Source organism: Symphodus melops (genome assembly GCF_947650265.1).
Source record: "Symphodus melops genome assembly, chromosome: 3".
NCBI classification, from domain to species: Eukaryota; Metazoa; Chordata; class Actinopteri; order Labriformes; family Labridae; genus Symphodus; species Symphodus melops.
The window spans coordinates 11,472,513-11,496,602 of record NC_136693.1 but is presented as its reverse complement, the minus strand read 5'-3'; the positions used below and the strand labels follow the sequence as shown (position 1 = coordinate 11,496,602).

The following is a 24,090-nucleotide window of genomic DNA, read 5'->3' as shown; positions in this document are numbered from 1 at the left end:
AGGATACCATCTTTGGAGGGGAAAGAGACCTGTGAGCAAGGTAATAATTATTTTTCATTAATATAAATAATTGAAAAGGGCCATATCATTTCCTAAACTGTAATTCATAATATGTACATCTCTAATTTCCTTTCACTTCTTCTGCAGGAGATCTCAAGCAGCTTATTATGTGGTATGTCATCAGTTTTATACACACAAACCTTTTTCCATCATAAAGCTTCTCACTAGAGTTTCCCCACTACTAGCAGCGAAAGTCACAAGTTAAATGTGCCTCTCGCAGAGCATTTCCCACCATCAAATTCTGTAGTTTGCAACAATGTTCGAGATTAAACAAAAGATTAGTCTGAACTGAGATTGATTGATTTGTCACACCTCAAGCTATATAATGCATCTACGCTTCACTATTGCTCATAACTTTGCCAGTTATAACAAAATGATGATGCTTGATAGCAAAGACAGATCTTAATAATGGATGATTTACAATAAAACAACAACAGGCTGTTTTGTTAGATCTCAAAAAAACATACGATGTCTGGTGCTAAAATTCTGAAAGGTAAGATTTGTGTTTTTGACAGAAAATTCCCCCCATGGGTAAGAGAAATTTAAAAAAAAAAACCAGAATCTTCCCGAGTATATCTTATTAAATAATTTGAGCCAATATTACTCTTTTTGAAATAATCTAATAAGAATGTACTGCCTGTTTGTTCAGGGGAATTAACAACAACGTGAGCTGGTCCTTTGGTATCTCCATCATTGACATCCTTCTAGATGTCTTCCTGGCTCCAGAACAGCCTCCATGCACATATCCAGGACCAGAGTGCTCGAATCCTCAAAGTGTCCCCTTGCAACGCAGCGTCTCCGAGTCAAAAGACTACACTGATGACTACCCGGACATCCTGCTTAAGTGTGATCGCCACAATCTGGCTAAGCTTAACGACACACTGTGTGCAGACATCCTCAAAGATTCGAAAGTGGGATCCTCAACATCTGTCCTCACCTTTTGCCGGGAACTGAGCTCCCTTAGCGCTAATCAGGTTGAGCAGGTGTGGAGCAACACGTGTTATGTGATTCAAGCATTGATGTCTCCGCTCTTTAGCAGGTCATCTGATTGCGCACATTCTCCACCTGCTGAGGCCGTTCTCCCTCACTCTGAACTACCTAGAGTAGCCAGAGAAGCTTCCAACCTCCGACAGCTGGCCTGTAACTACAACACCTGGTTAGAAGATGAGGAGGTTAACCCTGTCCTCGTGTCGCTCTGTAGTGATAATGAGCGCAAGGAGTTCTCAAAGCAGGTGTGTAACAATGCTCCCTTGATGAAGAAGTTACTGTCAGAGGAGATGAACAGCTGGCTGTATGGCTACTGTGCCAACTCCTCTGCAGACTCTGCGTACCTAGTGAGTCAGTTCTGCGTCTATGAGCAGTGGATGGATCAGCCTTCAGTGAACCCATTCTTACTGGAGTTCTGCACAAGCCTAGACGGTCCCAGACTGACAGCGCTTATGTGTGAGCATGTTGGATTCTTCATGTTGTTATTCTCCAACCATGAAAATGGACGCTTAATACCAAACTGCACAGCATTACCCCTTCCACCACTGGCCCCTGACATGGATTCATTAATGTTACAGTCCTGTCGGTATTCAGAGTGGCACAATGTAATGAATATTACCGTTGATGTTTTGTCGGAGTGCGTCAGGCTCGATCACGTTGGTTTTACCCAAGAGGTGTGTTCTAACAAAACCTTTCTGAACAGTTTGCTGCTCAATCAGGAGAATGCCTGGCTTGAAACTCACTGTGAAGCCTCTCTCACTGTAATACACCCTGTGCCAACCGAGCACTTCAGCATAGCCAGCTGGTGTGATTATCAGACGTGGGGAGAACGACAAGTGGACGACTCAGTGGTTGGCCTCTGTTGGCAGCATGATCAGCTCGCTTTCCAGGAGAACGTCTGCTGCAAAACATCCGTGTTTGAAAAGTTGTTAAAAAACCCACAGAACAAATGGCTAACATCACTTTGCAGGGAAAAGGAAATAGAGGAAATAGCTGTGTTACCACAGGTAAGAAACTTTGTGTAACTGTAAACAATGCTATCTGACAAGGGGAAACCTGTTTCAACATCTGAAAATGCCAATTCAGGAGCACTGTCAATTCAATTAGTAGAATAAATAACAATAATAACAATAAACAAATAAACATGAAAAATACAACTGCAGAAATGTGCTGTGTTAAAACAGCATTATTCAAAAAGTTTACAGAAATGTATTGACTGCAAACAGACAAACAATGAATGGTAAAATGTGACAAGAAAAATGCCTGCAAATCCAGGCATCACATTGTAAGTGCTCCAATCCTGCAGAGGATGCTAAGTGGAAATGGCTCATTTTAAATGACAGACAGGGAGAGATTTCTTGCTCCAGATTGCGTTTTTATCAGTCCACAAACAAAGCCATAAAGTTATATTTGTTTTTTATAAATGTATTTGTTATGACAAATGTTTTTTTTTTCTGAATTTGCTGTTTATCTCTCCTCATGGATATATTCCTGGCAGTTGTTGCAAATCAAGCCTGTCAAACTATTTGTATTCAGATGTATTAATTGATTTGTTCTTTAGGTGTGCAAGTACACGGAATGGACTCGTCCCATCATTGTAGACATGACTGAGGTTGCTCTCTGTGCTGAGACAGACCCGCTTAACTTCACCACCAAAGTCTGCTCCAATCAGACAGTCCTCCAGAACCTGTTGGCCAATCAGGACAACACCTGGTTATTACAGCACTGTGCGAACCATTCAAACTCAGGGGTCCCTCCTGATGGAGGAGCGGGGCAGGGAGAAGGCCTGGCTGGCTTTAATCCCGCAGAGCAGTGCCAGTACTCCAGCTGGAGTGTATCTCTTCCTGATGCAGCTCTCCTCACTCTCTGCTGGGAGCACGACCAGCCAACTTTCATCTCCTCTATCTGCCCTGATGCTAGGCTTCTCTTTCTGCTCTCACGGGAACCGTCTAGTGTGTGGGTGGACAACATGTGTACCACCTACGCAAACTACACGACCATTTACAACAACAGCAACACCAGCCCCACCATGGAGCCTAACTTCTGCCTGGCCAGGAACCTGTTGAGCCGCTTCAACTGGAGCTGCTCAGCTGACCTCTCCTCCGCCTGCCAGCCCGGGGCCAGTCAAAATATGGCTCTACAGATGATGGTGCACTGCTGGGTGGAGAATATGAGGTCCAGGGTTAAGCTCCTGCTGACTCCACCAGTCGCCACTGTGTTGGAACAGGCAGTCAGCACCACTGTCGTGATCCTGTTGGCACTGGAGGAAGTTCAAAATACCTCGCTGCATGTCAGTGAGAACATAAGACTAAGTGTGTTGTCATCTGTTGTCCACTATCTTGAGAGCGAAGACAACTTTGACAAAAAGAGGGTGCTGCTGCAGTGCTTTGGGGTAAGTAGCTTGATTGGGCAGTACTTCTTTGTAAAATTAAAGTTTAAAGCTGTCAGAAGGGTTTTTTTTCCCCCCCGTCAGCGACAAACAATTCCCCTTGTTTGTTACTACTGATGCATTAGTAGCATTTGACTGACGATTGTCAGTGGGTCGCAAATAAGAAGTATTCTCTTCTTCCTCTGGGTAGTTTAATCCGTATCTATATCAATGGCTTTCGACATGTAAAACAGTCATATAAATGTATTGAAGAGAACGAGTGTTAAGAAGGGCAAAAAAGATGTTCATTTACCTCACAGACTGTCTTGGGTACAGAGTAAATGTTAAGTAATACATTTTACTATTGCTACCATATAATATTTATCTTCAATTTTACATATAAACAGATCTCTGGTTAATCCTAAAAAAGACCAGACTTGTGTCAATTTATTCTGCAGGATCAATCGTACTCATGTGTGACTGGAGATTCTTACTCATCTTTAGAATCTGTTTCTGTAGAGAACAATGAATTAACTATATTTTTTCTAATTATCTATCCATATTAGTTACCATTAGTGTCATCGTATGGAAGCTGACCTGCAGTCATCTGACTGTCTGTGGCTAGTTTACAGTTTCGCTCCTGTCATCAATCGTGACATAATGAATCCTCTTTATGAGGTGTAATCTCTTAATTAAAAGTTGGTTTAACAATCACAGCGTTGTGTCAAATCATGCTTACAGATTATATGGTGCCACCAATACAATGTTAACACTGTCGCAACCCTGTATATGTATGTATGTATGTATGTTTGTGTGTTTTCTTTGTGCAGAGGGTCTTAACCAGCTTAATGCAGACAGCCAGAGGCGCTTCTAGTGATGAATCCTCCGTCATCAAGGTGATTCGAACAAAACCTTGAAAAGCTTTTTCATAAATTTCCATAGAATAATTTTAAGACATTTATAATCGCCAGAGCTTAAATTCTGTTGACTTTGACAGGGACTTAGTCCTTTTCTTACAAGTTGGCCCAACTTTTTCTGTAGAAATTATAAAAAAATGTTTTTTAGTTTTTTAGACTTTAGTTGTTTAAAACACAACTCTTTTAAAAATACATCCTCACACAGATCCTAGCATTGTCTGTAGAAACTAATGATCTAAACCTGTTATCATTCCTGTTTTTTGTTTATTTTATGTTGTTCATTTGTCAGGAGTACTTCAATATACCACTGAGTAGGCTGAGGTCAGTGCTGAGTTCAGCTCACATCACCACCATCAGACTGATCCTCGAGTATTACAACAGAAACAAGGATACGTTGCAGGTGAAAAATCACAGTGAAACCCACACAGATCACATTGAGCATTCTTCTCCTGATTCATAGTGGATTCTCTTGGCTCTTCGCCCTCAGTATAGCCTGACTTTATTGCATCGTACATTGTATTTAGTTTTTTGACGCACAGGATGTGTTTCTTTCTGTTTCCCAGCTGCCCGACTTGTACTTGTCCACCATGGTGTCAGTGCTGTTCCAGACACACCTTGTAAAAGACGATGGTCTGTTCCCTCACCTGGCTCCCCTGCTTGCTGCAGCCTCACCTGCTGATATCCAGGCTCTGCCCTCACTACAGAACAGCAATGTGTAAGTGATGGTGTTATCTACACAGTTTAATGACTGAATCCTTAACATTGATGTTCATAATCACCATAGTACTCATTCTCTCTGCAGTATAATTTTGCTGCCTTTGTTCTTGTATACTCCATATTTAAATTATAACAGTCAAAACGTGACAAATAAATCCCACAGCTCCTTTATCCTGTCTAATTTGTTATTCTGCTTACTCTAACATTCTGCCTGTGTGAAACAATTTTGTTTGAATGGGTTCTTTTTCTGCTTCAAAGGGTCTTTCTTAAGATAGCCTGCATATTGTGTTATGCACCATTTACATCGACTATCCTGACATCAAAAGAGGTTGCCCTTTATAATTTTTATCTGTTTCAAATTGGTTCCTGTGATTTTCTCTTTCAATACCGGGATGTGTTTAAATTACTCTATGTGAACAAAGCACAGGTTTGAGGCTTGTGCTAGAAGTGATGTGTCATTGCATCCTAGGATGTCAGAAGCATGCATTATACATATACAGAGAACAAGGAAGGAGACTTTTAGCAGACTTTATTTCATCCTGGAAGGACTAACGATATGTTATTATTGTAAGTATTTTCTGTCTGCTGAAGAATGAATCATTAAAAGTTGCTTCCCCCCCAACGGTGGGACAGCAATCACATGGAGAGCCCTAAATCCTATACTCAAAAAGCCGAGCTAATCAACATGATTTTGGATTAAATCAAAATAACTGATTTAAAAAATGTAACGTTTTGTTGAAATGCTTTAAGTGCCTTAATCACTTTTGAATATTTAGTTTCTGTTGTCAAAGTTTGTAGGTGACTCAGCCATGACATGTAGACAGTAATGTAGCTGGAATCTGCAAGGAATTAGCTTAGCTTAACTGACTTTAGCCAAACTGAAAAAAGGTTTTAAATCAGCGAGCTTTGGTCTGTCCATATGCCACAAAATATCCACTAGACAGTCCGAAGGATAATCCAGAAGAACGTTTTATCATTTTATACTGACAACAGCAAAGGAGATATAACAGCAGTTATTGAACTTCTTTAAAAAAGAGTAAACTTGTTTTTTTGGTTGTTTTTTTTTTACCCCATTTCTGATCTTTAAGATTAGCTGAGCTTGCTCCCTGGTTGCTTTTTCATACTTAATAGAGGGACATTCAAATGGTATCAATTCACTCACCCAACTCTCAAAAACAAAAGGAAAGGATGTAAAAAACAAAAGAAAATAATAAAAACATTTTCTAGCAATTTTAAAATTTTCCAATCAGTTTGCTAGGTTGCACTTTTTTTAATCCCGCTATATAATAAATGTTTGACGCAATCTTTCAATGCAAGCCTCCTAAGAAAATTATATTTAAACAAAACCAAAATACTCTTCCTTTCTTTCATTTCTTTTTTCTTAGGAGGGAGACCATCAACAAAAACTTAAAATACATGACTCTGGAGCAGAGGCGAGCTTTCGGCTTGTGGTTCAGCAAAGTTATGTCCCCCTCTGACATCACCAGAGGTCATAAGTCACTCATCAGGGACACCGGAAACCTGATCGCCTATCTGCCCTTCCACAACTTCCAGCACCTTTTGCCTGCTCAGGTAACATGACTCTGAGCTCTGACACCTGGAGGGGAAACCTAAGAAGGCAGGACTCAGTTGTATTAGCCTCAGGGCATAGCAGAGTTACCTGTCACATAATGGTCATAAAGCACTGACTGTTTCTTCTTTACCTGTCACCACCATCATGTGTCACATCCTGGTCGCTAACGTTCAATAAGTAATGACAGGAACTCATGTATAATGAATGATCATATGATAAAAGCCAACTGAGCTTTACACTCATAACCAATGATTTAAAAAGAAAGTATTCATAAGTAAGTCTACCCACGCTCTACAATAGTTACACAATTATATAGTGATTTTCATGGATTTAAGCTACAGCAGGCACCTTGGCTAAGTTCTAAAACCATTTTTTGAGTCGTTTGGTTTATGAATAGATTAGTCTAACAAAATCTAATGTGCATGTTTGGGAGCTTAAGAGAGGGCAAGGTCCATAGTCCAAATGATGGATTTAATCTTGCTGTGTTACTTTAACTCCGCTAGAAAGTTTAGTGAGCCTTTTCTGAAATGCCTAACTTTTCTGAACAAAATTGAATCACCCTCGATTCTCTTAGTATTTTGACACACACTTGTCAAAATAAAAAAGTATTTCTTTGTCAGGAAAAAATACCTATTGTATTTTGTGACCACTGGTTAACACTCTAAACATCAATAACCTTGAAATTGCTATATTGTATCAATTGAAAAAAAGTATTAAAATTCACCAAAACTTTCATCATGTGTGTCTGCAGCTGTTAGACGGGCTGGAAGTCTTGCACAGAAACACACTCACTTCTCTAAAGCAGGAATTCATCTCTAACAGCATCATCAGCACCTACAGAAACCTCACTGCTCAGGATCTTACAAGGTGACGACTGTCCAACCTCTCCGTCTATATAAATGGTTTATGAGATAATGCCTCAATTTATGTCGATCCGCAGGCTGCGACATATATAGAAAATATTACTTATTACGGTGTAAATGACTTCATAGTAATACAACTTTTTATTTTGCTTACATGCACAGTTATACATGTCATAATATGTTAAATATATCAGTGAGTATATGATATATTACTGAATCCTAAGAGTTTACCTATAAAGGCCTACTTTGATAAATGGTCTGAATACTGAGCAATTTCTTTTTCTTTCTCACAAAATGTGTGCCCAAGTGTGTGTTGTTGAAACAGTGTTTACGGTTTCAGGTTAGGTAATCTCTCCTGCCTGGCAGACCCAGAGGACCTTCTTGAGTACGAAGATACTGAGGTCTTCAGTGTCATTAGAGACATTGTTATGAACTGCACACATGAGGGACTGAGTCTGCCCAGTCAGTTGGTAAGCACAAAAAGTGAATATGTTGGTGTCACTCTTGATTTTCATATGTGTGTTTCCGTTAAAGGAGAATATTTCAGATATGGTTTTTGCTTGTGTACCTTCTGTCCAGGTTTCCAGTTTGTTACTGGACAGCACAGATTTAAAGGTTCCCTTCTTGCTCCGTTCTGATCGTCTTGCAGAGCTCGCCCACCTCCTGCCGTCACTGGGTGTGCCTTTTCTGCAGGATCTCACACCGTCACAGCTGCACGCAATCCTCCCCATCCTTCGCTCAGTTTCATTCAGCCCTGTGCAGGTAGTGGAAGACAATCAACCTGTAATCTACAATGAAGTTATGGAAATCTTCCTCTATAACCACAATCATTTAACACTACCTTTAGAATGGCTGATTCTTCTTTGTAAATTAATCATCCTGTGTCAGTCGTGGGTCTTTGGTCAGTCCCTTTCTCTAGAGAAACCCCTATTTGTTGTGCATAGATGATTTTCCTGGCAGCTGGTGGGGCTTGAAGCCCTAAGTAACAGCTGACAGGCAAGTCAACCTTAAATAAACTGCTCCCTAAGGTGAGATAGCCCTCAGCTATTGTCTAAACTGGAGCCTTTTACTTTCACCTTAGCCTCACAGCTGTTGTCCTGCTTTTATACATCACTCTGCGCCTGAGAGGATACATCTTTTCAACCCTTTCAACCCATCATAAATCCTCAGAACTTTGTTAATATTGTCAGTTCAAATGGGAAATTCAGCATCTTTTATTTTAAAAGTTCCACTTGAAAGGTAATGTCAATTAATTTCTTTTCTGTTTTTCTTTTTATATTTCAGGGTTCCATTATTATAGACAAGCTGTCCACAAGTAACACAGTGAGTAATTCTTAAAATGCATATGATAGATGGGAATTTATGTCGGACATTTTTCTATGTTTGTTTGTTTTTTTCCAACTTCTGCCCAGCTGACAACCACAGATCAGCTGCAGCAGCTTGGCTCTCTCGTTGTGGGGCTGAAGACTGAGGCCTTGTTGAGCATAACCTCTGACAGGCTGCTGTCATCCCTGCCTGCAATGGCCCAGTACACTCCAGGCCTCAGCCCTCTTCAAGCTAATGCTATTGCCACCAAGCTCTGGGTACAATATAAACATATTGAAATTTACTTAAAGATTTACTTTTAAGATTCATAATTCAAAGTGTTGAATTGGCCTTATGTTGAGACAGAATTGAAAGAAAATTGTAACAATAATTTTCATAGATTCCGACTATCTATCTATCCATCTATCTTTGATCACTAAGCTTACACAGATCTTTGTTTGCTTCTTTCTGACCAGGGCTTCCCAGAGGTCGTTGGTTGGTTGGATGATGTGGAGCCTTTGCTCTATTGCACTCCTCTGCTCAGCGTCATGCCCAGAACCCGTCTCATTGTGAACAATATCACTACTGCTTCCACAACATCCTGGAACACACAGCAGGTATCACGCAGCCCATCTTAGACCAGTTGTAGCTTCTAAACTCAACATTCAAACTGTGCTCATCCTCCTTGGCTCATCGCTTAACCTCACTCTAGGGTTATTGTGTTCATCCCTTCCTGTGCATAAACTGCAGGTTCCACATGCTAACACGAGCTGTCTGTGTTTGGCACCTGCCTGCCTAACATAAAGCAAGCCAACTCGATGTCTGTGGGTAAAAGCCAACATGTTGTAGATGATCAATACCTCGCTGGAGGATTTCAGTGGCTGAATATTCAGTGTTGGCTTTGTGTTGTGATCTCTTTGTGTTTCCTCTGATTAGATATGCTTCCTCTATTAGTCATGTTGAGGTGTAAATGACAGTATCTTGATAAGCTGCTAAATTATGAAGTTGAAGTAGCAAAAGTAAACATGTCATCACTGATACTGTGAATGGATGTGTTGCATGCAACACAGACAAAACCCCTCTTTATATCAGATTGCCATTTTCTGTTCTTGTTACGCCTGTGAAAGGGAGCGTCACACCATCTGCATGAATTAGACTTTTACAACAAAAACAAATGAAAGTTCCATATGTAACTACATTTCTATGAATCCTGGATGAACACCAGAGGTATTGCTTCAAGGAAGGATGAAATAGAACCCTTGTTTTTCTTTTTGTCGCCAGGCTATTGCAATTTTCAAAGAGATGCTTGAGACTAAACCCAATCTAATCAGACAAGATTTTCTGTAAGTACTCGTTCTCTGTGCTCTTTTACAAATTCTTCATTATGTCTGTAAGTTTTTTTGCAGCTTTATACCTTTATATAAATATACTGACCTTCATCTCTTCATGTAACCAGGAATCTGGGCACAGTGGCTCAAGGTGTGAGCTGTACCATCTTACAGGAACGTTTTGGAGCTGATTCCTCGTCTGCTGCAGTGAGAAGAATCCTGCTCCTTCTCAGACAGCAGCCCAGTCCTCTTCACACCTCAGTGGTACAATTACCTATTTCTAATGATGCCGTCTACTGCCTGTCTGCTTGTTATAAATACAGTGATCTTTATATCTTTTATCATTTGTCTTCTTCTGGACAGAAAAGGTGTGTGATTGAGGAGCTGTATCAGTTTGAGTTCTTCTCTGAAATGTTGACAGATCTGGGAGCTGAGATTGCCCTTTCTATGCCGTAAGTACTAATTTCCCTCTGATGAAAACGATTTAAACACTTTAAAAGTAGAGTGATTGAAGTCAAATGACCATTAATTAATCCACAATCACTGTGTTCTCATAATATTCAGATGTATTAAATATATATATCAAAAAACCTTCACTGAAATATTGCAACATGTCATTTCTTGTTAGAAAGACATCAGAGTTATTTGTGTATTTAACATGTTTACTCAATATTAAAAGAAAGTCATTCAACCATATACACCAAAAAACATCTAGCGAGAGCATTTCTTCAGTCCATCTAGACTTAGGCAACTCAGGTCAAACTGTACTATATTTTTGTAAACCCATCGTCCAGGAAATGAACTAACATATTGACGAGAGCTTTTAAAAGCTATCTATTGACATTGACTATACAAGTATAAAATATTTGTTTTGCTTTTTTGTGTGATGTTTGCAGCGTGAGCACTATTAAGAAGTTTCCCACAGATATGATGGACACTCTGAGGAGGATGATCAATCAGGAGCCTCAGCACTTCCTCATGCTGGCTAGAACCAAACAGGAGCTGCTGGTGGACAAAATGGTTGAGAGGATGGTCAGTAGAGCCACACTGTGATGTCACTCTTCTATTTTAGAAAGTTCTGAGTGAATTGCGAAAGGTTTGTAATTTTTACAGCTTGACCTGTGTCTTTTTAAAAAAAAAAAAATTCACTCTTCCTCTGTAGGGCATGTACACAGGCGTGTTCACTGAGGAGGAGTTTCGTTCACTGGGCATCATGGCACCTTTTGTGGTGGATTTAGTTCTCATTCAGCTCGACCGAAGCTTCTTCACGGAAAATCTGGATTATATCCAGGGGCTTTGCTTCAGCAGCAGCAAAATGGACGCTGTGGCTAGTATACTGCAAGATCCGGCAGCCTTTGGGTAATTCAACAGCTTAATTTAAAAATATAATAGAAAATCACAAAATTTGTAGTGCTTCCTTATAAAGGGAGTTTAATGAATGGTTTCACAACCTACTGTGGCGTCATAAAAAAAAAAAAATATATATATATACATGTTAAATTTGAAAATTTAAAATATATACATAATAATGCTAAAATAAAAAAAAACATTTTTCAGCTTTAACCACAATTTGTTTTTAAATCTGGTTTTCTTAATCTGGTTTTTCATGATACTTTATTCTCCAGTACCGTCTTTTTTAAAAAGGTTGTCCTTTATTGTATTATGTTTAATTTTTTTGGAGCAGGCTTTTTGTATATGAAACTATTTTGCCATGATATGATGTGACGTGAGCTACTAATCACATTGTCTGATTATCCTTGAAGAAACTAAAATTTCAGATATCAGAAATCAGCCTTTAAATGATTTTCAATTTAAGGTTTATCCTGTATGATTTTAAAACATGTAAGTGGAATTCCTTCACATTGAGACTCATTTTCTTTTCGTTTTCTCACAGTCCAACCAAAAACTGGAACAAGACCACAGTGAGTCAGGTGGGCCGTTTCCTCTTCTTCCTTCCCGAGAAAAAACTGCAGGAGATTCCTTTTGTGAGTCCACTTCAGTCTCTTTACAGATTCAGTTGATGTTTAGAAATCAGCAGTGAGGTGTTGGGATTGTTACCTGATCTCACGGCAGGTTAGGCCAACAAAGGCTGTAAATAAACCCTCAAGTGTCAAATCTCCAGCAGGTGTGAGGATCAGGTGGTGAAGTTCCTGTTTTGTAGCAAACTGTTTGTGTGTGTATGTGTGTGTGTTTGTGTTCCTTCAGGATCTAATGACAGTGGGCTTGATAGAGAAGCTGTTCATGAGCCAGCGGCAGTGGGAACGAGGGGACGTTGGGATCCACTGTTTAAACGAGAACGACAGGAGGAAAGTTTTTCAGAAGCAGCAGTTTGTCCTTCAGTTTTTCCTCGGCTTCCTCAAAATAAATCTTTTGTCACGTGAGCATCACTTTTGTTGCTAGAATCTTTGAAATAATCCTTTAGGGGGTTTTAAAAGGACTTGTACAGTGTAAATATGAAGCGCTAAACTCAACATTGTGTTTTGTATATAAACTGTTGCTCAAGTTACCATCCTGGGTTCTCCAGGTCAAACGTCACACTTTTACTTTAAATGATACTTTTTAAAGTTATTATTTCATCAGTGTATTCTATTATTTAAAACGGATGCTGTTAATATCATGTATTTTCCATAAAGTCATATGTATTTTACAACATTTTATGATTTGACTTTTCCATCTGTGTCCTCTGCCAGCGGCTCCCATGGTTCCTACCTGTGAAATCCTGCACACTACAGCTCCCTCTGCCTGGACCTCCAGCAGTCTGACCAGCATGACTACATCAGCCTTCGCCAACTGCCTGGAGCTTATAGGTCAGGACCCATTCCTTGCATCCTACCAGCGCAGCCAGGTGCTGGAGAAAGTCAAACAGGTGAGATTCAACGCCTTAAAGGGACATTTTTCCCCTGTGGTTCTGCTGTCTTTACGCACTTCATATAGTGTGACATACTCCTGTGTGTGTGTGTGTGTGCAGATATACGGCCCTGTCTCGTCCTTCTCTCAATCTGTGATCACCCAGCTGGGCTGGATAGCGACAGAGCTTTCTTTGGAGGAGCTGAGCAGACTCAGACTGACTGAGCGTAGGAGTATCGCTGCTATGGGTGCTATCAATGCATGGAACAACAGACAGGTACATACTTTGTTTATAGCTGTTGACACATCACACCATTTAAAAATGGAATATAACTTTTTTTAAACTTTTTTTATCAGTCAAAGTGACAACCAATAATTTAAGATCTGATTAATTGTTTAAATGAGTGTCTTAAAGTCAGGCAGTATTACTAAACACTTCTAATGGTTTGTTTGCTAATTTAAATTAAAACGCTACTCTATGGCTGCTCGTTGAGAACCACACAAAGTTACATTTCATCTGTTACATATAAACATAAATTGATCATAACAATAAAAGGACATCTGATAATTCTGGTTTGAGTGAATATTTTTGCAATTGGCCTTGGTGTTTTAAGCGGCCCATTGATGTATTTAGTATTTATTGATATTTCTATGACATAGAGGCAAAGTGGTGGAAGCAAACTTCCTTGTTAACTTTTTGTCCATCCTGTTGATGTCATTGAGAGTGAATATTGGAAACACCTCTCAGTATAATCTCAGGATTATAACAAACCCAAGCTTTAAAATTACCAGAAAGTTAATGCAACAAGTAATGTTGCAAGGATTCTGTTTCAAACTGCAACAAGTTTTAGCCAGGCACTTATAGTTGTTTTATTGTGACCGGCTCTACTGGGTGTATGATTAAAAACATGTCTGAATCATAACTCTTGTTTTAATCACAGCTGGCAGCACTGTTTACTGCCATTTTAAACTCCACCAAGCAAAGTCCAAGTCAGCTTGACCACAGCACACTAGGGGCCATGGGGTACATTGTGTGCGGAGCTAAAACCACTGAGATAAATGTGTTCAATGCTGTAGAGTTCAGGTGAGCAGATAAAACACTTTCACATGTTAATTCCTTCTGTTTTTTAGCAGCTGATGTTTGACACTGTAATGTGATAACGTTTCCCCTCCGTCCTGCTCCTCCTGTGCTGTGTCTCTCCCTGCTGGCTGTAGTAAGGCGGTGCTCCAGCTGGGTCAGCTAAAGTTATCCTGCTCTGCGGAGCAGCTACAGGCTTTCTTCAGTCTGCTAACTCACAGACTCGCTTTTGGATATGCAAGTTCATGGGGAACTGACGTGTTCATTGAGATAGGAGTTCTGGCAGGTATTTTACATTAACTTAAAACACACAAAAAGGTCCTGAAGTTTCACACTTAGCAATAAAAATGTTTACATTTTGTTGCATTTTTGCACTGTTGACAGAAATGGTAGAAAATAAACATTGTCAATTGTTGATGTCAATCTTGCACAAATATCTGCAAAAATATGTGCATGGATCAGTTAAATCCCATGTGTGCTCACGACTTTAACCACACTTAGTATTATTATTGTTCTAAAGAAATCCTCTAAATGCATTAAGTGACTCGTGTTGCTGGATTAAAGCACTGAAAGCTTAGTGCTTCTTTACTCTAATTTATCAACATGTTTAACTTTTTACAGCTGGTCTCCCAGACATGGCTATGTCAGCATTGGTGAAAATGCAAGTAGAAGGAATCCTACCTGAGGCTATCTCCATGATACCAGCTGACAAGTTTGCTGTAAGTAATTTAAACAACAACATAATCTCTTCACATCTCTTCCAAAAGCACATATAATTTATATTTTCAGAGGTAATTGTTACAGTCTATAAAAGGGCCTCTAAATGCATTCAAGCTTTGTTTGTATTGGTGCAATAATCTCATTTCTCTGTCAATACCCCTCACTCTGTTTCTCCATTTCCCCGCTTGTTTTATTTCCTCCAGGTGGTGTTTAACGAGAAACACATCAGCATGTTCTTTTATGAGCAGGCTGCTGCTGTGACCGAGGAGCAGCTCTCTAAGATGTCAGATGTTCAGAAGACAGCTTTATCTCTGGTGCTGACACCCTGGGAGGCACGGCCTGTAGACTTCAGAGGTGAATCACTGAAACCTTTGAAACATTGAAGAGTTTGTTTGCTTCAGTTATTTCACAATTATATGTATTGTATGTGATCCTTGAGATTGTAAGTGTTTGATTTTACAACAATATTTGAATGATGAGTTTGATTGTGAACTGGAACTTCAGCAAACATCAAAAGCATCATGACAGAGGAAAGAAAAAATAGAACATTTGAAATCATTGAAATGATCAAAGCCTAAAATATGTTCAAGTAAAAATAATTTATATAAAATTAATTTAAGGAAAAAAATTAAAATAATAATAAAATAAAATCTTTATTAAAATAGGCAGCTGTAAACAGGTTTGTCTTTAATTTAAAAGAGCTGAGAGATTCAGCAGACCTGCAATTTTCTTTTGTTCCAGATATACAGAGCATAGAAACTGAACTCTGCTTCTTCATGTTTAGTTCTGACTCTGAGGACAGACAGCAGACCTGTACCAGACGACCTGAGCGATCTGGACGGTTCGTAGTTAATCAGGAGGTCACCCCTGAACCATTAAGCGCTTTATAAATCAGCAGCAGGATTTTAAAATCTTTTCTCTGACAGACTGGGAGCCAATGTAAAGACATCAGAACTGGACTGATGTGATTCTTTTTATTGGTTTTGGTGAGGACTCTAGCAGCAGCATTCTGGATCAGCTACAGTTTTTTGGGCTGACCTTTAAAGACACTGTGACAGTAATAAAGACGACTAAAGACAAAAGCATGGACATGTTTTTCCAGGTCATGTTGGGTCATACAGTAAGTCCTCTAATTCTTGAAATGTTCTTCAGGTGAACCAAGGTTGGAAACTTGTTGGTAATCTTAAAGTTTAGTTCCACTGTGTTTTGTGTTGAAGACTAATAATTCAAGAGGATTGTTTTTTTAATGGCTCTACAATTGTTGGTTTTACTGTAGGGAAGTCACTGGCGTTGGCACTGGGCCACAGCCGTCTGTGTCTCATACTGGGACTGCTGATGCTGCTGATCATCCTGCCCTGACCCGATCTGCCCTGCAACATGACCCCACTCACCCCTGCTGGATCAGGAGACACCTCCTCATCCTCATAACAAGGATCACAGTTAACTGTGCAAAACCAGGCAGCACTTCAGCTTGCCTTTATACTAAATTGAATGAGATTGACGGGTTTTTTTTATGTAGCTGTCTCTTTGAAACACCAACGTTCAGCACTAAATGAACAAAATTAACAGTAGGCCACAATAAGAATTAAAACAACACATTTCTACACTAGTGAGCCCACCATGGTTTATTCATTTACCTGTTTATTTATTTATATGTTTATGTATTCTTTTTTACTATTTATTTTAATAAACTTGTATAAACCCATCCTAAGCCTTTTCGGGGAGTAAACCATACCCAGTTAAACAATCCCATTACTTGCAAGATTTTAAAAAACAGATATAAAGCTATTATAAGAAAATCTTTTGTGTTGCAAATTGAAAATTATATAGTTATATATTTATATTACTTTATTTAAAGTTATATATTTTTGTGAAATGATGCAATATTTTTGTGATAGTATGAGCAGAAATGTTTGCTACATTTATATTTTTGTTGTGAGTAATAATAATAAGATCACAGAATACTCAATAAGACCTGATGGTATTAGTATTGATAACGTGCAGTCTATTGTTGCTGTGAGTTTTGTATTGTTGTGCACACTTTCTGGTGTGATAAATGAAGTCCTATATTATACAAATTAAACCAACGACCATCTGTTGACTCTGTTTATGGATTATTTATTTAGTTTTGTCCCTCTAGAGTAAAGGATTGTATTAAGTGTAATGTATGGTAAATGACAACCTGTGTTAACTTACAGTTCCACAAAAGATAAGAAAAAAGTAGATAATGATCACAGTGATGAGTTATTACCAAGCGGGAATTCGTTATGAAAAGTAACTTCAATTTTACAAAAAACAAAGTATCACGTTAAGAGAAAGCATTATGAGAAAGTGAATAAAAGCTCTTTATTCATAGTAAAACATTGAAACAAAATCGATTTTTTTTTTTTACTGATTTAGGTACTGTCACTGTTTTATCATCCATACAGGCTTTTCTAGTGTTTTTTTCATGGTGGTTTTATTTAATGTCTCTGATTAAGGCTATTTACAGCTGCTCAGTCACTGTTATTCGTTTGATTACCTGTCTTTTTCTTCTTTTTTAAAATTGTTGTTAGGGTTAATTTTTACTTTCACTATGAAAGCAATCCGGATCCCTAGTTTGACATGAGATAAAATAAGACAATCCTCTTTTCATCTCAGAGACATGTAGGCTACAGTGTTACAGCGGCTAAAAGCAGGATAGCCATCAAAAGAAAGAAACACTCAGAAATTGAATACATCAAAGAAAATCAAACATAATGTAGCCTATAAACGGCTTTCAATTCCATAGTCCCTAATTAATAATCTATACATAATGTCAAAATTTGAACATTTTCATTGAATGTGGTGCTGCGGTCTAGATCATTATTTATATTTATCCAAGAACCTTTACACAACAGCAACATTAAATATTTGACTCTTTTTTTTAATGTAACAAAAGAGCAGGTAAAGACTTTACACTCATGTTTACGTGATAGACAAAGCATACACTAATCCATCACGAGCAAAAATAAACTTTTAGCAAAGTTAAAGTATCTATGAGTTGACATGCAACCCATTGAAACGTAAATAATGTTGACGATGTATGGTTATTGTATGTATGGTTATTCTCAGCCACATAAGTCGTTTTGAATCGGGGAGTTGAGCCGACAGAGTGACGTCCAGAAAGCTGGGAGCTGTTTCTGAACGCAGCACCGCGAGCCTGTCAAACACGACCAACACAGCCAACATGGCGGACTGGGGTGAGAAACGATAGCTCTCTCTGTTTGCCATCCGTTCCCACAATCGTCGTTTCATACGACCCTGTAACACTAGATTATCGATCGTAAAAAAATGTGGATTGGCCTAACGAAATTCATGGTGTTCTTCTTACAGACGCTGAGAACTTCGAGGTGGAGGAGCCGATTAAAAAGGCGGCAGTGGTCGACAAGTGGGAAGGCGAGGACGAGGAAGACGAGGTTAAGGTAAACCAACAGAATGAGTCGGGATTAAGGTCAGGAATTGTGGTGTAGGGGATCGTTACACCAGCTGTAAGTCGACGTGTTAAGATAACGCCGGGTTTAAACACTGTCCCCTCTGCTTTCACACCATGCTTCACCGCCTGTCAAGCCCTGGAACCCGAGTCGACTACCTGCTAGCCGACAGCTAACTCATGTGGCTCTATCAACCGTCGGCAACGAGACGATTATAAAACCAACAACGAACCGCTAACACCCAAAATAGAACCCGATCAGCTGATATTTGTCAATAAATCCACTTTATAATGCGCATATTGTTGATTTATTAACCTTTTGCTTGAAGACTGGCGGCGTAGTTTTTCGGAACGCATGGCTAAAGTTTGATAACGGGATCATGTAGCTCGAAGCTAACCGGGCCAACTCGCTAGCTCCCGTATCGTCGGGCGATGGCGTCTTTAAACTTTAAGAGGTTTGGTGAATTCACATGATGTGTTAGGCTGTTATCCCATCATTTCCCCCCAAAACTGGCCGCATGACATGTTTGTAAGAGATTAGTATTTGTTTCTGTCCTGCCCTAACTCCTTCAGTGTGAGGTACATTTTACATGAGGCGGCGTTAGCTTTGCTCGCCAACTTTAGCTGCAATCAGATGAAATCATCATCTGGTGATGATGACTCAACTAAGGAATAGGCCTAGAAGTTTCTGCTGAACAACAGGCGTGTGTAAGGACACTGCTGCTCGGCTGACACTTCAATACAGGTGGTTATTGGCCACACTGTTCACACAGTTGTTGGCTAGAAACCTCTAAAAGTCAAACCGGGGAAAGTGCTGGTAGAGGCCTCTTCAGTTTTTCCGTGTTGTGTCGCATGTGTTGTCCAACCACATGAACTGAATGATTTCATGTCCTCCATAGTGATTTAATTAGCAAGCGGAGTTAAATGTTTTGGTAAACACAATGTTTATAAACTGTAACCCTCAAAAAGGTTAAACCCCTGACTATTTTGAAGACATTTAATAACATTGAATAAATTCACATAAGCACCAGCTCCCAAAACAACTAGACAGATATATGATGATTTTGAATTGATGAATTTGAATTGAATTGCTAGTGTATCTGGGTGTTAAAGTTAGGGATTGACTCTGACCCACCAAGTCTTGAATACTTGTTGGCATAGACGCTCATGGTTTACAGCAGGTTTTATATAGCTGAATTGATTTGAGCTGTACATAAATACAGTTACTGGTATTTAAAGTGCTAGATTTATTTAAACAGTGATTTTTGCCTTTACATATCCTTGTTTAGCACATATTAATGCTATATCTGGGCAGATGAGGTGGTGTGCAATGGGGGCGGTGGTTTATTTTCTGTTTTTATTAGGAAAGTCAATATATATTTTTTCTCCTTGTGTTTTAGTGTGTAACACACAAAAACACGTCTGCTCCTGTCTTTTTTTTTTTTTTTTTTTTTTACACATCTGCTTATCCTGCTGCCTCAATCCATTCTGTTTCTGCTCTTTTGAGGATATATTTATCAGCTGTATGTTTTATAAAGATGCTCCAATAACATTATTCCGAGTTTGAAAATCTTTATCTTGATCTTCCGTTAAGACAGCAGTTGATTTGCATATGTGGAGTTATATTATTGACAACGTAGTGTTTGGTCATCGTAAACTGAGCATACAGGACATCTGCAGCTGCAGAAAACCTGAAAGTTATAAGAAGTCAGTTTTAATACAAGACTCCACCTCTTTGACTGTGATTATAGATAAAGAACGAAAAAAGGTCAGCAAATAAACTTGGGCGGCTGTAAATAAACCTGGGTGATCTGTCTGAGTATCATCTGTGTGTAGGAAACACTGCGTATGTTAGATGTTTCTGTGTTCAGGTGTTTGTGGTTTGCATTAGTCACTGAGTATGCGTTGCAAAACTCATTAAAATGTGTTCAAAATAGTTATTAAAATGTATTTTATGGGCTTTAGCAATTACTGTTGCATCGGTCCAAAGATTGTCTGTTTATTGTCTTACAAAGTTCGCTTGCAAATGAAACTTCCACGTCTTTTCTAAATCTCAGGACAACTGGGATGATGAGGATGAAGATGCTTCAAAAAAAGCAGAGGTGACAAAAACTGGTATGTATCGAATTTCTTGTTTTAGAGGAACGCAATGCATTGCATAGCATGTTACTATGTAATATGGTTATCTGCTTTTTCATATCTTATTCCATTATTTACATTTTCAGAGACAAAGGTTTCGGAAAAGAAAAAGTTAAGTGAGAAGATCAAAGAGAAGGAAAACCGACTAAAGAAAAAACAGCAGGAGCTCAAAGCGAAAGAGCTGCTAGAAAACGTGAGTGTTTTTTTCAGACCTTATATGTGGACCTTTTGTATGTAACACACATTACTAATCTTCTCTCTGTCATTTCTAGATATGTTTAATTTTGACCTTTTTAAATCTTTTCTATAGCAAGCAGATCTAACACCTGAAGACCAACTCGCAGAGAAGTTAAGAGTGAAGAAATTACAGGAAGATGCCGACTTGGAGCTCGCAAAAGAAGCTTTTGGTAAGCATCAGTTTAAGAAGTAATTCATCCTATGTTCATTTTGTATTTACAGTAAATGTCTTAATGTGCACACATTACACATAACATCTCATTTTAGAAATGCAGTTGTGTAGCTCTTGCATGGCTTTATAATAGTATGCAGTTAATGGATCTGTAATACTCGGTTAGAGTCTGGACAGCTGAAGTCTTTGCATGATGGCTTTTCCTCTTCAGACTGATGTCCTGTTCTACTGTAAAAAGCACCATACTGCAGCACATGAGTTCTGCTTGTGTGCAGTTTTGTACATAGACTTTAGGCTTATATAACCTTGCTTTTTTTTTTACCAACAGACAACACAAAACACAAAGCAAAATCTAGACTATAAGTTGCACTGAGATATGAGGATCAGTCTGTTTATGGAGGTCTCCCAGAAAGAAGAAAGTTTTAAACTGTCGTCCTGTTTGATGATTTCCTCTGCATTCAGCAAAGTCAACAAAGTGCAGATTGTGTTCAGCTCTGTAGCTTTTTAAGCACTTATCGGTTTTTGCTTTGTGGAGTTTGCACTCCTACCAGCTTTAGTACGGCAGTTGAGCGCTCAGCCTCAGTTTTAACTTTTAACACTTTCAACAACAAAAAAAGTAAACATTATTTCCTTTAACTAAAATGAAAACAAGGCTATATAAAAATTTGAGATCATAACTGAAACTGTATTGTATGGTTTGGTTTTTATCAGGCACAGCGATATTTTTTGATTTTGGAAGAGCATAAGTGTTTTCTTCCTCAGGCTGTAGTAGTCCATCTATTCTTCAGAGTTACTTCGAAGAACTTGGTCTCTGAAACCTGCTTATCAAAACAGTTTTATATTCACTCGAAGACCATACAAAGTATTTTAATCCATACGAGTTACAAATGCTGCCAGTCTCATACAAAAATAATATCCTGATTATGTATTGCATGGATAGCAAAGACATTGGTCTTGGGAAGAAGTGGCATCATATGAGTGAAAGGATGTTTTCACCCCTTTCTATAACATATCTCCAATAATCATTTCTGCTTAAAACTTAAGATGTTCTGCCACGTGTCCCAGGCCACCCACGCTGCTTTCATCAGTCATAAGTTCACATGATGGTATTTTAGGTTATACATTTAATTCAAATATAACTTTGAACAACTACATGTAAAGAGGATTTGAATATATTTTCTGAAATAGTTTGCTGTTTAAATCCTGTTTTCCATTACTGATGTACAATTTTGTAACTACTCTCCTCTCAGATTAAACCAAACAGTGCACCCTTCAGCTAGATCTTTTGTGTAAACACAAGCAGAGCACTGGAGTTGTATCTGTCTTTTGATTGTTTAAGTGTGTTCACAGGCATAATGTTTCCTCTCATTTATTCTTTACAGGTGTCAGCAGCACTTCAAACAGTGTCAGTGGGATTGACGCCATGTGTCCCTCTTCCAAAGAAGACTTCACAGAGTTTGAAAAGTTGCTGAAAGAAAAGATGTCCCAGTTTGAAAAATCTGTGCATTATTCAAGTTTCTTGGATTCATTGTTTCGGGAACTCTGTATTTCATGTAAGTTCATCATCCATTGTACGTAATCACTTTATCAGTGTATCAATTCAAAGGAAATGCTTGAACTATAACATTTCTCCCTCTCCCCCTTACAGTGGAAGTAGAGGACTTGAAGAAAATAAGTAATTCCTTGTCAGTCCTACTTAGTGAAAAACAGAAACAAGAAAAAGTAAGTAACTGCAGGCTTGTATTTTCACACAGATAAATTCATATCATAAGTGAATAATCAGAGGGGGCATTGTTCACCTAGCCAATCTATGTGCTCAGAGAAATTAAATGTGCCATATCTGTTAGATTGATCTGATACACTGATTTGAGTTTATCTATGCTATGTGGCATTTTTTTCAAGTGTTTTCAAGATTCATTACATCTGTTAATTTTGACGTATTGCAGTTAATGTGTAGTTCAGGATTTAATATACACATTCTAAAGTATCTTTCCCCTCCATTACTCTCCCTTTACAGCAAAACAAAGGAAAGAAAAAGAAGAAAGGAGTTGTACCTGGAGGCGGGTTGAAAGCACAGATGAGAGATGAACTCGACTATGCAGAGTTTGATGGTGGCTACGCCCAAGACTACGAAGACTTCATGTGACAATGGCTCGATCACCACTGCCCTTTCCCCTTATCAACCCTCAGAAACTTCGCTGTACCTTCTCATCCTGTCCAGTGCCATCCTGGAAAATGTATTGCCCCCTTCATTTTGCTTCAGTGACCAGAGAGACTATACCAGGGAGCATCCAGTTTCACCAACTCTTTTTGTTCATACATATGGAATTGCCTTTTCTCTCTCATTCAGCCTGGACTCATAACAAACACAACAATATAGTATGTTGGATGACCGAGCTTCAAAGAAGATTACATAACTGCTGTTGTCAGAATTTTGCAGGTGTCAATTTTATTACCAGTAAATGTTGCTCCTGTCAAAATGGAAGATACAGTATTACAGTTTTAAGTGTAGTGACATAGAAACAAAAGCTTCTATGCAAACTCTTAAACCAGAATGTCATGTGTATATTACAAGTCTCATTTTCCTTTGGATGGGTTTCTAACAGGGAAGTACATAGTATCTTTAACTTTGGTTGCCATTTTAGATCAACTATTCAATACATTATTCATCTTTATCTCTACAAAGGTTGCAAATTAATGTGGGTGAATTGAGACCGAAGCAACATGTAAGTAATAGTTGTAATTTTACAGAGAGCACATGACATTCATTGTATGGTAAAAGGGATAGACGAGTAAAATAAATGTGACTTTAAAACCTAACAGCCATTCTCTTGATACATCTCTGGAATATCCTTGAAACCATAGGAGTGCTTCTAGGTATTTTTTGTGCATGACAAAAATGTAATTGACTTATTTGATTTCTACTAATGCAGAAAACTATTGATCAGGCAAGTGGACTAACTTGCTACAACTGGTCACCTAATCATTGCTTCTGCAAGCTTGTATCAAGTGTGATGAGGAGCGGGGGCTTATTGGCTTCACACCACATTGTCTTCATATGGGCTACAGTCAGTTGGAAAGGGTTTGTTTCCTTTTCTTTTATAGCATTTGACCAGTTTAATTGTTACATGGACAATTGGAAACATACAATGTGGAAGATACAGCATCTGCACTGTTTTATAAGCATCTAATTTAATAAATCGCTGGTCAAAAGGACATACGTGTTCTAATTCTTTTCAACAGCATCAAACAAAACTTGAATGTAGTAAAACGGCACTTTGTTAATTGATAACTGATTTTTTAAGGGCAATAAATACTCTATTTACAA

The 24,090-nt window shown here is 38.6% G+C and overlaps 2 protein-coding genes across 2 annotated transcripts; both read left to right on the top strand.

Moving 5' to 3' along the window:
- Positions 1-1,079: 1,079 nt before the first annotated feature.
- Positions 1,080-16,864, top strand: strc1 (stereocilin 1; the record flags this gene model as incomplete). The annotated part of the gene is made up of 26 exons (XM_079340356.1): positions 1,080-2,054; positions 2,609-3,439; positions 4,246-4,311; positions 4,622-4,732; positions 4,896-5,047; positions 6,435-6,621; positions 7,374-7,489; positions 7,826-7,955; positions 8,065-8,247; positions 8,770-8,808; positions 8,898-9,068; positions 9,267-9,407; positions 10,072-10,133; positions 10,247-10,382; positions 10,482-10,570; positions 11,015-11,150; positions 11,281-11,477; positions 12,013-12,103; positions 12,324-12,495; positions 12,809-12,984; positions 13,087-13,242; positions 13,907-14,049; positions 14,181-14,329; positions 14,665-14,762; positions 14,967-15,117; positions 16,040-16,864. 26 exons carry the CDS (start codon positions 1,080-1,082, stop codon positions 16,120-16,122), a joined length of 4,941 nt encoding a protein of 1,646 aa, XP_079196482.1. The 3' UTR covers positions 16,123-16,864.
- A 1,008-nt stretch (positions 16,865-17,872) lies between these two features.
- Positions 17,873-23,582, top strand: eif3jb (eukaryotic translation initiation factor 3, subunit Jb). Its single transcript, XM_079339026.1, has 8 exons — positions 17,873-17,984; positions 18,118-18,206; positions 20,272-20,329; positions 20,440-20,546; positions 20,664-20,760; positions 22,145-22,315; positions 22,411-22,484; positions 22,780-23,582. The coding sequence occupies exons 1-8, from the start codon at positions 17,972-17,974 to the stop codon at positions 22,906-22,908; spliced, it is 738 nt and encodes a 245-aa protein (XP_079195152.1). The 5' UTR covers positions 17,873-17,971; the 3' UTR covers positions 22,909-23,582.
- The last annotated feature ends 508 nt before the right edge of the window (positions 23,583-24,090 follow it).